The sequence below is a fragment of the Carassius auratus genome, chromosome 14 (genome assembly GCF_003368295.1).
Source record: "Carassius auratus strain Wakin chromosome 14, ASM336829v1, whole genome shotgun sequence".
NCBI lineage: Eukaryota > Metazoa > Chordata > Actinopteri > Cypriniformes > Cyprinidae > Carassius > Carassius auratus.
Window position 1 is genome coordinate 1,641,890 of NC_039256.1, and position 16,265 is coordinate 1,658,154.

Here is a 16,265-nt window from a genome sequence, read left to right on the forward strand (position 1 = left end):
TAGGTAAACAGATATAATATTCCTAATTTTTATAAAGTGTTTTATTTTGATTGCTATAATTGTAAAAAGATGTTTATGATTTATTTAATTATTAGCTTTTACATTCATCTCATGAACCCGTTGCAGTTCCTTCACAAACCCCAGTTTGGGAAACTTTGGTAACAATGTTTCTTAATATAATGTTTTATGCTCTTCATGTTGTTAATAACAATGAATGTAATATATTTTCTTTCTCTTTGTATTTTTTATGTCAGTATGGTACAAGATTATACCATTTAACATTTACATTCATTAATTTGGCAGACACGTTTATCCAAAGGGACTTGTTGAGGAATAAAACAAGCAATTCATCATACGATGGCAATAAAGATAAGAAGTGCCTGTTATGCAATGTTTCAGTCATTGGTCCAAATAGTAAAAGCTAGGACAGGTAAGGATAAAGGAAAAAAGAATATAAAAAGTAAAGGCAGCTGTTAGATGCTCACAGAAGAGATGGGCTTTCAGTTGTTTCTTGAAGATTGTGAGAGATCCGGCTGTCCAGATGGAGTTAGGTAGGTCACTCCACCAAAAGGGTATGGTGAAAGAAAACACTGAGAGGGATTTTTTGCCTCTCTGCCATGGAACCACGAGCCACCACTTATTTACCAAATGCAGGCTTCTGGAGGAGATGTAGATGCATAGGACAGAGCAGGAAGGAGGGTGCAGAGCTAGTGGCTTTTCTGGAGGCAGGCAGTGCAGAGAGATGAGAAGCGGTGTGACATGGGCTCAATAAAAACAAGATAAGCTTCTGCATTCTGAATCATTTGCAGAGGTCTGTTAGCACATGTTGGAAGTCCAGCCAGAAAAAGCATTGCCGTTGTCCAGCCTAGAAATAACAAGGGCCTGGACAAGAAAGCTATGATACATGCTCTGTAAGGAGGGTATGATCTTCCTTCTGTTGTATAGTGCGAACCTGCATGATCGTGCTGTTTTTGCAATATGATTTTTAAAGGTCAGCTGATCATTAAGGATCACCCTAAGATTCCTGGACAAACATGATGGGATTATCATTGATGACCCCAGTTGGATGGTGCTGTACTGATGAGATGGCTTGGAAGATGAAGCTCTGTCTTTGCCAGGATAAGCTGCAGGTGATGTTCTTTCATCTATGCTGAGATGTCCATCAGGCAGTCTGAGATCTGAGTAGATATCATTGGTTCAGTTGGTTGAAATGAGAGTTAGAGCTTTTTTTTGTCATCAGCATAGCAATGGTAGGAAAAGCCATGTGCCTGAATTATGGGTCCCAGTGATGTAATGTATATAGAGAAGAGGAGGGGTCCAAGAGCTGATCCTTGAGGAACCCCAGTGACCAGTTGATGTGATTTGGGCACCTCTCCCCTTCCACAAGCCACCTTGAATGACCTACCTGTGAGGGAAGACTCAAACTAATGGAGTGCAGTTCCGGTGATGCCCAGTGATGAGAGGATGGACAGAAGGATTTCATCATTAGCAGCGTTAAACGCAGCAGAAAGATCTAGCAGAAGGAGAACTGAAGATTTTGACTCAACTCTTATACTCCATTGCACTTAAGTGACCGGCAGCAAGGCAGTTTTAGTTGAATGGCCACTTTTAAATCCAGAATGGTTATTGTCCAGCTGGTATTTCTGTGAGAGGAAGGAAGACACTTGAGCCTGTAGCTTTCAACAAGTGAGGTGTCTAGAGTAGGTTTTTTGAGCAAGGAGGAGAGAAGATGGTCAGTGTGTTTGCTATGAGTTCCTAGGGGAGAACCGAGAACTAACTGCTCATGAATGTGGTTTTGTTTATGAAGTAATTGGCAAAATTGTCAGCAGTTAAAGAGGTGGTGGGAGTTGGTGGAGATTGAACAAAGGTGGGCAACGAATGTTTGTGAGTATTGAAGAGTTTGCGTGTGTATGATGTGCTGTTAATCTTGTTGTAGAAGAAGGTAGATTTGGCAGCGTGAATTTTGGTGGAAAATTAAGATAGCTGTGACTGATACCTTCTAAGATCAGCTGAATTAGTTTGATTTGTGCCATTTTCTCTACTCTACCCTGAGTTTAGTCCAGTGCTTGTAAAGGACATCGGTTAACCAGGGATTGGAGAGAGTATCTTGTGCAAATATGGAGGAAATAAGACAGATATTGTTTAGGCAGCTAGTTAGGGGACTAAATAATGTATCTATGGCACAAGTCACATCTAATGATGAGAAGTGTGCGAGGGTGAGAAGAGAGGATGATAACACAAAGGAAAGTAGAGGAAGATAAAGTGACCTTAGATTTCTTCTAAGTGAAACTGGCAGAGGGGTTTTGGTGTGGAAGAAGGTAGATGTAGATTGAAAGTTATAATGAAATGATCAGAGACATGCAATGGTTTAATCAAGATGTTATCTGTGTTAAAACTGCATGTAAAGATGAGGTAGAGCTGGTTACCTGATTCATGGGTACCTGAGGTGTTGAGCTGCCGAAGGTCAAAAGAGGATAGGAGAGCATGGAAGTCAGTAGCATGTGGCTTCTCAAGGTGGATATTGAAGTCACTAAAAAGTACTCAAGGTCTGTCTTCCTCCGGGAATGAGGACAACAGCAAATCCAGTTCTTCTAGAAAGTTGCCTAGCTGACCTGGAGGGTCAAAAAATAACTACAACGTGGATTTTTACAGGGAGTGTGACTGTAATGGCATGAAATTCATAGGAAGTATTTTTAAAATTATAACAGCATAGAAGGTATTTCCAGCTTTAGGAAATGACTAGACCAGTGCCCCCACCTCTTCCAATCTGACTGGGGTCGTGGGTGAAAGCGAAGTTGTTGGAAAGAGCAGGAGGGGTTGCAGTCTCTTCAGGTTTAATATTGGTCTCAGTCGAGCCTAACAGAGTCAGAGACTCCGCATGCCCATAGAAAATGAAAGGGGTGCAAAAGAAGAAGGGTGGATTGGACGCAGGTTAGAATGATAGTGCAAACTCCTGTGTGTTGTGTAAGTGTTTATGTTGAGAGACAACAGGAATATAGTGGAACCACATGCTGAAAGTGGTGGAGAGAGGAAGGAAAGGAAGGGAAGTAGAATAAAGGAAAGTTTCTACTGTGCCTTGTCTGTGTCGTTGCTCTGTGGAGTCACGCAGGTAGAGTCGCAGGTGCAATTAACAGGTAGCAAAAAGTTTTTTTTGTAGATACATATTACTGTACAGCTAACAGCAAACAACACGCACAACCAACATAAACTTTTTAAATAAAATAAGCAGTAAACAATTTAATCCTCCCTACTTAAAATACAAACAGAATAAAATAAAACTAACAATAAAAACAGATTTTTATTTTAAATGGCAGAAACAGAAAACTGATATGAAGCAAAACACTTGCGCACTCTTCACTGACAAATTGCTTTCTCCTGAAGATCAAAGTGATTTGTCATCTTAAATTTATGAGAAAGATAATTTAGGTCAAAAGTAATCTAAAAGTAATCAGAAAATATTATCTGATCTGAAATGTAATGGATTACATTACTTACTAAATGTTTTGTCATGTAACTTTAAATCAGTAACAGACTACAATTTTGCAAGTAATCTACTCAGCACTGCTCACAAGCATATTAAAAACATCACAGCTCTAATTTTGAAGGTAATTTTAAGCATTTCACATTTGAAAGATTATTCCGACACAGCTCTAGTTTTAATTTGTTCTTTTGTAAAGGATTAGCTGAGCAAAATATTCTCATTTGGCTCTTTTGATGAATTTCTCATTTACCTGATTCATTTATTGTTTGAGAAGTCCTGCTGCAGCGCTTTGTACGCATCCATGACAGAGATGTATGATTATTCACATTGTTCTTCCATTTAACAGCAGGAAGTTGATTAATTAATAACTCGGTTGTGCGGCTCGCTGTCATGGATCATTTCGTAGAGTCCCTTGTATTCCCCTGTGCTTGCTTTAAAAAGAAAAAATAATAATAATTAAATTAAATAAATACTAATACAATAAAATAAAAGCATTTATCAATATTTCATTCAGTTAGCTGTGATTGAGGGGTAAGAAAAGACCAGATTTTCAATCTAGTCTTATGGCCATATTGAAAATGACTGAAAAATGCAAACCCAGATATGACTGATATACATTTAGATCTTATTTATGCAATTACACCTAAACTATCAGACGTAGCTCTAAAACTGCACAAATATTCCAATATGCTTTACCATTGCACTGAATACACATGCAGAACACAGACAGATATATTTTAATTGAATTAATAACTATTTATTTATGTGTTTGTTTATTATATATTTATTCTATCAATCCAATCATGCCTGTAGCTTATAAACTAGCATTTGGCCTAGTCTATACCATAGTTATGTTGAACACTATTGATTAGATATTACATTTTAGAAGACTGCATCACTGCAGAATAGATTTCAATTGCCTCTACAATATTATTAAAAATCATGTTAATCTAAAATTCAATAATTCCATTAGATAAGTCCATAAGGTTTTCTACTTTTTATTTGAACTTTGTATATGCATTTCACAAACCCATATGGTTGAGAGAACACATAGTCTTCAAAAGGACAAACCATCTTACATTCAGCCCAAGGCAAGAACACTTTAGAGGGAATAATACAATCATTGATCCCATATGTTATTTGATTATGCTAAGATATTGTCTAGGCAACAGTAAACTGAGCTTTGAGACTCAAACTTTTGCCAGACCAGAAAGGAGACACAAACTCTGTATATATGTGTGAATATATTGCCACCTTGGTTTAATAAGGTTCTAACTGCATTCTGACCAGTTTTGAGATATTGAGCTTCAAAGATTTGTATTCCATAATAGCAAAAATTAAATGGGGAACAATTCTCTTTTATACATGAAAACGACAGAGACCCTAAATGTATTCTAAATGTGCAATATCAAAATCCTCTCAAACTTGTAAAAAGGGATTTTAGGAACAGGTCAAATGGAAATTCTAAAAAATCTTTTTTCACTTGGAATTATAAGTTTTGCAAAATATTAATTGAAGCAATAATTATCAAGAAACACAAACAGCTTGCTTATATGTTTTAAAACATAAAATTGGTGTTGACATGTATGAGAAAGGTAAATGTAATGCTTTCCATGACATTTCAAGAGTTCAATAGTGTATATATATTTATCACAATGTAAACAAATTATCAAATAAGAATGTGAATTTGGCAAAAATATCAGATAGAACCTTATAATTCCAAGGTGATGATATTGTGTTTGTGAAAACGGCTTTTCTATGTGGCTAAATAGAAACTCAGGAATCAAGGCATGTATTTAAACAAAGTTAGCGAACAAAAAAAACATCTACAATGGCACAGTACAAAGAACGAGAATATCACTTTGACATTGCAATCGCTTCCTGATAACCACATTTAACAAATATTTAAACTGATATGCAACTCATTTCTTAATCTATTGTTCTTTTTAGGTTTAACCGGGGTGGAAACTTGTTGAGATGTAAACTTATTGACATTAAAGGGATAGTTCACCCTAAAAAAAATTCTGTCATTTACTCATCTCATTTTTTTTAAACCTGCAGGAGGGTCTTTCTTTTGTTTAACACAAAAGAAGATATTTTGAACAAAGCTGTTAACCAGACAGTTGACAGTACACATTGACTTCCAACTAGCTGTTTAAAAACATGCATATTACTAGCATATTGGCTGTTTATTAGTGCTTATATAGCACATCTTAATATCATTCTGCATGCTCACATTTTAGATCCCTCAATCCTAACTCATACCTAAATTTATCAACTACCTTGCTAACTTTTAATAAGCAGCAAATTAAGAGTTTGAGAAAAAGCCATAGTTAATAGTGATAATTGATCCCCAAGCTCTTGTGCGACCATATCTGTTTTTGTGTTAACCTCATATTCAAGCCCTGAGAGTTGTGTGTTTGTGCATCAGGTCCTTATCGGGCAGAATAGTGGGAGGCGTCTGGTGGTTCTTCACCCTCATCATAATCTCGTCCTACACGGCTAACCTGGCTGCTTTCCTCACAGTAGAGAGGATGGTCTCTCCCATAGAGAGCGCTGAAGATCTAGCCAAACAAACAGAGATCGCATACGGAACCTTGGACTCAGGGTCAACCAAAGAGTTCTTTAGGGTGAGTCTCCTGTCTAGGGTGTTATGCTTCTGCATTGATCTTCCACTGAGTTCAAATCAGCAGGATTAAAATGTGTCATAATTATCAGAATCCATCCTTTGGTTAGGCTTGTGGCTTTTGAAGAAACAGACATGAGAAGAAAGGTTCCCACAGTGCTACTGTTTTTTTTATGTGCTTTATACTTTGCCAAACCTCTCTTTCATCTAACTATTATTCATCAAAATCACTCTCTATCCACTAGATTCACCATACAGAACATTGGAAATATGCAAACAAGTTACCAATTTCAGTCGCAGCTTCAGTGTCTTTTATGGTGTAAGGGGCAGGACAACTCCGATTCTAGATGGCATCTGATTGGACTGAAAATCTAATGCGAAGCTTAAGTAATCATAGATAGGCTTGCATTTTGAATGCATTTATCTTATAAATGGAATCTTGTCATTGTTTTGGTGCATACTAGGTTACTTTAAGGCTAACTTACATAATAATGACAAGAAAAAAGAAAATGGGGTGCTTTCAAAAGTATATGATTCACAAGTTCAAGAGTTCAATTGAAGAGTCATTAACAAGTTGAACATGCGTGTTTGTGAGTCAGTATCTACTTCCTCCAACACTCATTTGGATCTTGTTACTTTTTTATGCTGAGAGAAACCACTCCAAATAAATCAGGGTGAGCTGTCTAAATGATTCACACTGATTCACAAACCTATTCAGACTTTTGATAACCCGTTCTATTCATTGCAAGTGATTCATTCACAAAATGGACATCACTGTTTGTGATTCTAAACTGCAGACAGAAAATGTTCTACATAAAACTTAAGTGCCTTAAGTTTTATGCCAGAAAATTGTAGTGTTGGCCAGTGGAATTTTGCTAATTAATTACTATTAAAAAGCAACACGATTGTAGCAGTGCTACAGATCAACACTGCTTTATATCTTGCAGCTGCCTGGCTGTCTGTGACCCCTCAACAGCTTGTGTAGCTTTTCACAAAAATTATGATAGTAGCAGATTGATAAAGATTTATTTTTGTGTGGTTCCTTGCATAATACTGTGTAATGTCCTATAATTTTACCATAGTGCACAATTTGTAAACTAATACATCTGGACTTTAGCATCACATAATCAAATACAAACATATGGCATTTCTGCAGCAAGTAGACTTGCTCTGTAGCGCACCTGGTACAGTGTTGCACTTGTGGTGCCAAGTCCTGTGAAACGCAATCACAATAAAAGAGCTTGAAGAGTTGTAGAATCCAATTAATGTGGCACGGCTTTCTCACTCTTGCTTTAGTACTTTAGGGTTGGGTTTAGTGTAGGAGCTACATTATCTTCAAATCCGTTTTACATTTTAGTGGCACTCACCACTTTCACACTTTATTTCCAAAATGCTGTGATATGTAGTGCAAGCAGCATATTGTCAAATACACGTTCATCCATTTTGGATAAAACGAAAAAAAAGCAATTTAGTCAAGTCAAGTCACCTTTATTTATATAGTGCTTTAAAGAAAATACATTGCATCAAAGCAACTGAACAACATTAATTAGGAAAACAGTGTGTCAATAATGCAAAATGACAGTTAAAGGCAGTTCATCATTGAATTCAGTGATGTCATCTCTGTTCAGTTAAATAGTGTCTGTGCATTTATTTGCAATCAAGTCAATGATATCGCTGTAGATGAAGTGACCCCAACTAAGCAAGCCAGAGGCGACAGCAGCAAGGAACCGAAACTCCATCGGTGACAGAATGGAGAAGAAAACCTTGGGAGAAACCAGGCTCAGTTGGGGGTCAGTTCTCCTCTGACCAGACGAAAACCAGTAGTTCAATTCCAATTTAGCACAATTCATTGGACGTTTACTTTGTCACAAAACGTGCAAGAAGCAACGTAATATCATCATCGTCACAGGCACATTTTCCCAGTGAAGCTGGTTTGTAAAATCACCTTGATATATACTAAATGCTAAAACAAAAGAACTATGCCACTTGTTATCTGATTAATTGACATTAATCCATGATGCATTTTGGATGCTGGTGCCTTGGTGATTCCAGGTTTCTTTACAAGTATAGTTGCAGTGCTTTTTTAGCCAACTGCCTTCACCAGTTAAATCTGGCTCAGCATGGAAATTCATTACAGCAGGGAGACCATTTGGGGCTTGTTGTTGGAGAACAAACAAAAAGAAATATCAGCTCTGCCAAGAGCTGCAATCGCTCCTTTCCCACACATGCTTGTTAGGGAAATTCCTCTCTTTTAGCTGAAACAGTCAGTCAGGTCTGCACTATACAGCCCTCTTTGATGAAGCAGTCATTAAGTCAATGGAGATGATTGTTGTAGGTGCTGTGAACAACCTCGAGTTAGCCTGAGCTGTCAGAGTGAAGGGAGGCAAAGCAGACAGGCATCTCTATAGCCTAATCAAATCCTGCATACAGCCACTGAGGTCAGTTCAGAAACCGTAATTAGTTGCTTTACCTGGGCCTGCAAATTTTGAGTAATGAAAAGCAGCCCAGAGGGTCGAATAGTACACTTGAAATATATTAAGAATAAAGTAAGCAACACATCCATGAGCACATTGAGACATTGCAATTAGGGCTGTAATTAGCTATCTGCATGTTTCTTTAAAACTTAATAACTGCATGCTCAACACACACACATCCATTAGGAGGTGTGTTTACTGTCCTGTCAGTTGAAGGTTTGCACTCCAGCATGCATTTGATGACATTAAATGTTTGCAAGTCGACAACCAAAGGTTTGGGGATCTCAAATATTCTATATAACGAGTGTCCTAGTTTCACTCTACAGCTTTCAGATTTCCAATGACATGTGTGAACTGCTATTCCAGGGGAATTTTAATTAAAAGCAGAGGTTTGATGGGGGAGGGGGAATCCTGATTAATGGAGATACAAGCTCTATTTTAGATCTGTTTTCAGGAAACACATTCCAGTTTAATTAGAGCCATACGGCGGAGAACAGCTGGATGTTTCAAATCATCCACAACATTTGGAGTGAGACACCTTTGACACAACCCCCAAGTTCATTATTTATATTTAATTTGTTTTCTTGGTTTACTCAACATTTACAAATAAATGTTCCAAAGTTGTTAGTCTATAATTCCTTCTTGTGTTTGGGGCTCTCAACTCTGCACTCAGAACCAGCTACACGTTGTGTCAATATTAAGCAACGTCCTGAAATACATTATAAATCCTAGCATTGTAAAATCTATTAATGCAATGCATCATTCAGACAATATTTGTAATTATTTGTGGAGTTAGAATTGCCATGATATGATCTAGATGTACACATTATTTTGGTAACACTCTTTTAAGGACCAAATCTCACTGTAAACTGATCATATGACGTTGATAAAAATAACATTATGTTGTCTATTTAGTGTAATGCGGTGTATTTGTGATTTAAAGTTCAACATTTTCCACATAATGTACATTATTGTTGCTCGTCTATGCCCCACCTCTCTGAAACGCATTGATTTTTACAAAGCTCATCGTTCTGAAAACACAAGGTTTACGCTGATTGGCCAGCTATTCATTGTGTTGCGATTGGCTGAATACGTCAAGCATGTGTGACGGAAATGTTACACCATACTTTGATGCCATGTCGACGAGACAAAACCAATAAAACCTATTCTAAATGAGGCATTTGTTGCATCCAGTGGGGACATAATTACTGATTATAATGACTTATAATGTGTTTTTACACATTGCATTGCATATCATACTGCGTAAACATAAAACCATGCATTTGTGATCAGAGAAATGACAAACAAAAAGCACTACTCTACACGTTTGAATCATCAGTGGGAACTTCTTTACATATGAAAACGTACTGTACCTACCTGGTCTCATGGCAAATACGTACCTGAGGGCATGTTTTCGTACCAATATTTACCAATAAGTTCATATCACTGCAGTTTCCAAAAGAAATAGAGGCAGTAAAACGCTGACGCCTTTCATTCCTTTTCACACAAATTTACAGTTTTGTTTAATAAAGCATAATTTTCGCACAATTACTTGAAGAATATCATGTGATGGATGACTTAAAAACAATATTAATATGCTGGGAGATTTGAAAACTGATGCTTTTGAACATTAGCATCGCACATATCCAGCTTCATATGTGTGGGTTTTCAGAGGCGGTAGGTTTGTTCGGTAAATCATGGAGTACAGAAAACGGACTTCGGAGGCGAGGAGCTCCAGGTTCGAATCTTGTGTAACCACGGTTCGATAAAGTGGCTCAAATCTACATGTAAGGAAGCTGAAATGGCACGGTTGCATCAACAATTGCGTTTTTACATCAGTTTTGCATTTGTTAACACTATCGGGTAGGTTTAGAGTTGAGTTTGGTGTACGACAAATATCCAACATGATAAAGCATTACCTTTTAGCGACAGTCCCCGGATATTTGAATTCTGAACTGTCGCAATACGCACCAGAAGCAACATAATAAAAACACAGCAATACCTAGATAAACGTAATAAAAACGTGCAAGGGTTCATATAATGAAACCATTCTTTTAGCGCCAATCAGTGGACATTTCTCTTTGAAACTGCTGTGACACGTTCAGTAAGGTGCGTAAAATCAGTGTTGCAGAAACCTACCCAGAGGTACATATTTGCCATGAGACTGGGTTGAAGCGTACTTATAGACTGTGAGTCAGAATCGCCAGACTGTCTTTGCAAAGTTGGAACTGCCTCACTTTATAGAAACAGCCTTAGTGCACAGCCTTGCCAGGTTCAGGAAACAGTCCTCCGTAAAATGTGCTGCACACATCTGTTCTGGAACAGTGTTGTAAATGCAACTAACTATTGATTTCTAGTTGTGTTCTCTTTTGAAAGGACAAACAAAGTCGTTTCGCTTTCACAATGAAACACACAGCATCTCCACAACATGGCAGCAGCAGCAATAGTGAGAATAAAAGTTAAGCCTTGTTTCTTTGGCAGCGTTATGCAAATCTTCCCACACAGTGACGTAGACGTGGGGGTGAGTTTGATTGAGCCGTTTTAGGACGAGTCTTAACTTTTATAAAGAATATCTCTTTGGATTTCAGACTTTAGTGTTTGCAACTTTACAGCTCTTCTTCATGCACCAAGAGCTTGTAACACTCCAAACAGAGAGGAAAAACTGAAATCGCATCATATGACCCCTTTAACTAGTTTAACTACTTATTCTGCATGACCATATTTTAGATCCCTTAACCCAACCCAATACCTAAACCTAATGACTACCTTACTAAATATTAATATGCAGCAAATTAGTTTATTGAGACAAAATACTTATTTAAAAGTGAAAATTAGTCCTTATGATAGTGATCCCATAATTTCTTAAAAATTTCTAAAATAAATAAATAAGCTTTTTACATGTTTATGTTATAAATAATGTGATGTGCTTAATCTTATGGAAAAAGGAAATACCAGTCAGATCTAACGGAGAGCTGTCTCCTTGAACAGATGAAATATTGCATTTATTAAAAAGGAGATATGGTGCATGAAAGCTTTTTTTATTATTTAAAACTATCACTGTACCTCTGGCCCTGAGGAATCTGTGATGATTGAGAGTGTTGGCTCAGGTTATTCCTGCACTGTTCAGTCAGCCGGGTGATGCTGTTAAAATGCTGTTCTTCACTGACAGGTCTTAGAGAGCAAAGGAGGGTTTGTTCAAACCTCAAACAGGGAGGTTTAGTTTGTCCTACTGACAATGGCGATGATTCGTCTGACATTGATATATATTTTTTCTCCTCTGAAACACAAGCAGTTTTATTGAAAGAGCGCAGGCAGTGTTATGTGATGGTGGATAACATGTAATCCTTGATCAATATCTTCTCAAGGTGCTCACATCGGTTTCTCAGGTAAAGAACAGCAGCAGTCTCTCTCTCTCTCTCTCTCTCTCTCTCTCTCTCTCTCTCTCTCTCTCTCTCTCATTCACTTGATGCACTGCAGGTATGCTCACAACTTCAGCTTTTGTTGACTACAGTAGTTTTACACTCTGGTTTCATCTGTTAAACAAACTGTGTGAAAGAAATTATTTTTTGTCACACCCTATTAATTTAGGAATTTAGATGATTAATTTCCCAAGGGCACACTGAAAAAGTACAATGATACGGCCGAGACATTTCTGGCACCATGGCATTACTGTTGAGAGAGAAAAAAAAACTTGTCAACACTTTATACTAAGCATACAGTAAAAAGCACTTAATTAGCAACTGTTAGTGAGATTTTCATTGACTGCTTGTAAATAATGCATTATTGTTGTTTAATTAGCTCATATGTAAAGAGTTCGGTAAATGTTAATTTTGAGTCCGGTCAGAGCTAGCTTGTTCAGATTTGTTCATGCGTTCGCTGGTGGAAGTTTAAAACTGTTCTAGCTACCCACTGGACATATTAAAAATATAATAAAACAGTCTGTAACCTGACTTTTCTGTGTGGTCTGTCCAGTCCAGTGCACAGTTTTTCATGCAGTTGCATTTTAAACTTTAATATGCGTTACAACATCTGAATGCTAAATGAATGTTGAATGTGCAGGAAGGGCTCAGGAAGTCTCACAGCACATATATTATTTCTAATCCAAACCTATATATCATGCGTAACTCCGCAAGCAGCATCCGGCACGATTCCCCAAAGCATGAAAACACTTTCACAGCTGAGGAATTATGGGAAAGGGTCACTAAACCTTATACATTATACAAAACAATATGCCTGGCCTTGAAATTAAAAGCACCTCACGCACTGGACTTTCAGGACCTTCAGGCAAAAACTCTAGGGAGACACAGGCTGAAATGCCTGACAGTTGTGAGTTAATGAATAAAATAACTCCTAGCAGATGCTTTTTGATTATCTAATGCGATGACATTCACACATACTTTTTGGAAGCGCTGTACACTGAGTAAAGCTTCCCGGAGAGTAACAACTCAAGCAGTATACTGCAGAAAAGCAACGGGCAGAGAGCAGAAATATGTTCCATCTGGAAAGCAAATGGTTTCGGAATAAAGCTCTAGTGGAGAGTGAGATGGTGCGTCTGATATGAGGTGGATGTGAACAGCACTATAATAAGCTCTGTGGCGAGGACAGAGATATGAGGAGAGGCTGAGAGACGCGTATGATGAAAGCAGCCTGCAATGTGTGGAATATGATTACTCAGGACATACAGCTACTGTATATCGATTAATGCACAGATCAAAGAGCTGTATTACTGTTTGTAATGAGTCCCAACTCTAACATCTATTTTCTTCAAGTTTCTTTCATAGCTGAAAAGGTTAAATACATGTTGTCCATAATATCTAATTAAAGGGACAGTTCACCCGAAAATTATCACTTGCTGTTAATTTACTCTTTAGTGTTCCCGTAGCTCAATTGGTAGAGCATTGCTTTATCAAGCGCAAGGTTGGGGGTTTGATTCCCCGGGAACACATGACAGGTAAAAATGTATAGCCTGAATGCACTGCTTTGCATAAAAGCGTCTGCTAAATGCATAAATGTAATTTTAATTTTAATTTACTCTTCCTCAGGCCATCCAAGATGTTCTAGATTCTTCAGTAGATCAGTAAAGAAGATTTCAGCTGAAACTGTGCTCTTTGGGGATTTTTTCTTTTGAGAAATAAAAAAAGCATATCAATGAGCACAAAATGAATACCCGTGGCTCCAGACGATATATTGAGATCTTATGAAGTTGCACGACTGGTCTGTGTAAGAAAATGAAGATTATTTACAACATTATTACCTGTAATCCAGAGCCTCGAGTAAGAGTGATGTTCTAGTCCCCGAACAAATCATTATTTTGGACTGGTTCTTGTTAGTGAACCAGTTCACCAAATCGCACTGAACCCACTGGATATAGAGAAGCATTAAATTTCAGCATAACCAACTCAAGAACCTGACAGAGCCGCAAAGCATTTGTGGTTTTTTAAGCAAACATGCTGCAGAGATTCTCAAATGTAAAAAGCTGTTCAAACTGTTGAGCGTGTTCTCACATCAGTGGCATGTGTGACAACAGACTTTAGCAGCAGATTTGTCCCCTGTATGACAGAGACAGCGCAGCAGCTTGTGTCGTAATGCTGTTTAATTCTGCTCTCTGAAAACTACCTGTCTTCCCAAACGTGAGCTAACAGTCTTCAGAAGCTTTGCTCCTCAACCTCTCGTGCCCCGTGGAGCAAGAGCAGCAGTAAACACTTTCGTTTCCATTGGAGGTGACTCTAATGTGAAGTTTATATGCCAGGCTGCGCGTCTGCAGTGCGGTGACACTTTCATTTTTGCAGGCTGAGTGATTTGACCTCCAGCTCGGAACAATGTGGGCTCTGGAAACGCTTGACAAAACTGAAGGGAGGAGAGAATGGCTGAGCTTTCGACTTCACGTCACTCTCGCAGTCGACCTGTCTCTGCTCCTCTATCTCTGTTGTTATTCACACGTCTTCAGTAGTTGAAGTGACATATCGAAGTAGAATGAAGACAGTTTCAGAGAAACAGCTCTATTTTTGAACCAATTTAGTATTGTAGGACTGTCTCGCCTCGAAGGAAGGTGTAACACTTCCCATTATAGCTGAGGTAGAAGGTTTCGGGTTTGACCACATAACATGATGGAACCATGGATCCTGTGAAGCGTTTTATCACGGTACAAAACTGCTAATAATAAGTAGATACTCAGATGTACAGTAAACCATCACTGAATGATCACTATATTTATTAGCCTTGGTTTGCCCCTTCAATGTACTCAATCATATCCAATGCATACTTGTACTTCAAACAAATATTTATAAAAATTAAATGACTTCCATAACTTTTTATGCTTTTTATGACTGATCTGTTGATTTGTATACTAAAGTATTTGATTTTAAATCCAACTGTAGTGTGTTATTCAATATTACATTTAAAGAAAATATGTTTGAAAATATGTTATTTTTATTCAAATATTTTAAATATATGTTACTAATTTGTAACTGTGTGTTATTACAAATATATGTGTGATTTGTCTTTAAAAGCTTTGTTTTTAAATGCTTTTCAGTGCACTTGGCAGTACACAAATTTCAAAGGCAGCTAAAGTAATCATGAAATTACATATAAAGATGTACCTAAGTGGGTCATAAAAGTGCTCTTCAGTTAAACTAATTTCATTCAATATAAATGATATAAAACTGCAATATATTTTCATTGAATTGTAAATAACATGCAATTAAGAAAACTTTATATTCAGTTCATACATAAGCATAAAGAACAAAAATTCATAACAAGTACCCTTTTAAAAAGTATGCAGAAGTGTACTCAAGGGACATTAGAGAATACACTGGTATTACTCTGGTTAATGTTAAAACATGTCACCGAAAAAGGTACTATATTCAGCTTAGGTAACACCCATGGGGACAGTATATGCTTCTGAGCAGGAAGACAGTTTTGGGAAACAATTTCCAATGTACTGTCATTTAAGGGGCACAAATTATAATGTTGAATACTTTTAGGACAGATGATATGCCAGGTGGGATACAGCAATATTTTTGTCTCGCATTAACGTGAAAACACTTTTCAGAAAATCATCTTTTTAACATATTTGACTTGAGTTGCAATAAGTGAAGTGCAGTCTTCAGAAAGGATTCCCAAATGACCTCTATTGATATACTACTCATGCAATATATATTGTGTTAATAATAAAATGTGTTATTATTGATCACATCTGGATCAAGATATTGAGTTGTTAGCTTTTCTCTGTCAGTAGCACCATATATAACACTTTCCTATGTATGTTAATGGTAATGGAGTTGTTTATCGACCTTGCTGCAGTAAAACTGCTATTCATGCAGTATCACTCGATTGCATTTTAATTACAGATGGCAATGTATCCGTTATTAATAGAAACAGTAATGTGGACGCTGTGAGCTTTGTGTTTAGTTGTCATCTTGATTCACAGTTAACAGCACTTGTAATGATAAAACCCCAGTATATTTTAATGCCATTGGAGTTACCGGCTGTGACCTTATTGAATTTAACTTGTGCATTATATTAGCAAAATGAGGGATATGTTACGTGAAATAAACAGCATGAAAGGTAGATAAAATGTCGGTATGTTATGCTATGTACTTATTATGGTAATTACAATAACTATGTAATAACTAACCCTGAACCTTCCCCTAAACCTAACCCTACTCCATGTAGTTACCTTGTA

The 16,265-nt window shown here is 37.3% G+C and overlaps 1 protein-coding gene across 4 annotated transcripts in view; it reads left to right on the forward strand.

Moving 5' to 3' along the window:
- The window catches only part of gria3b (glutamate receptor, ionotropic, AMPA 3b), a 131,798-nt gene that overhangs the window by 103,546 nt on the left and 11,987 nt on the right, over window positions 1-16,265 (forward strand). For all 4 annotated transcript variants that reach the window (XR_003293573.1, XR_003293574.1, XM_026279553.1 and 1 more), the window contains exon 12: window positions 5,913-6,111. Coding sequence is in view for 2 of the 4 variants with exons in the window: in XM_026279553.1 (XP_026135338.1) it covers window positions 5,913-6,111 (199 nt within the window). In the remaining 2 variants the exon portion in view is untranslated. The remainder of the gene's footprint in view (window positions 1-5,912; window positions 6,112-16,265) is intronic.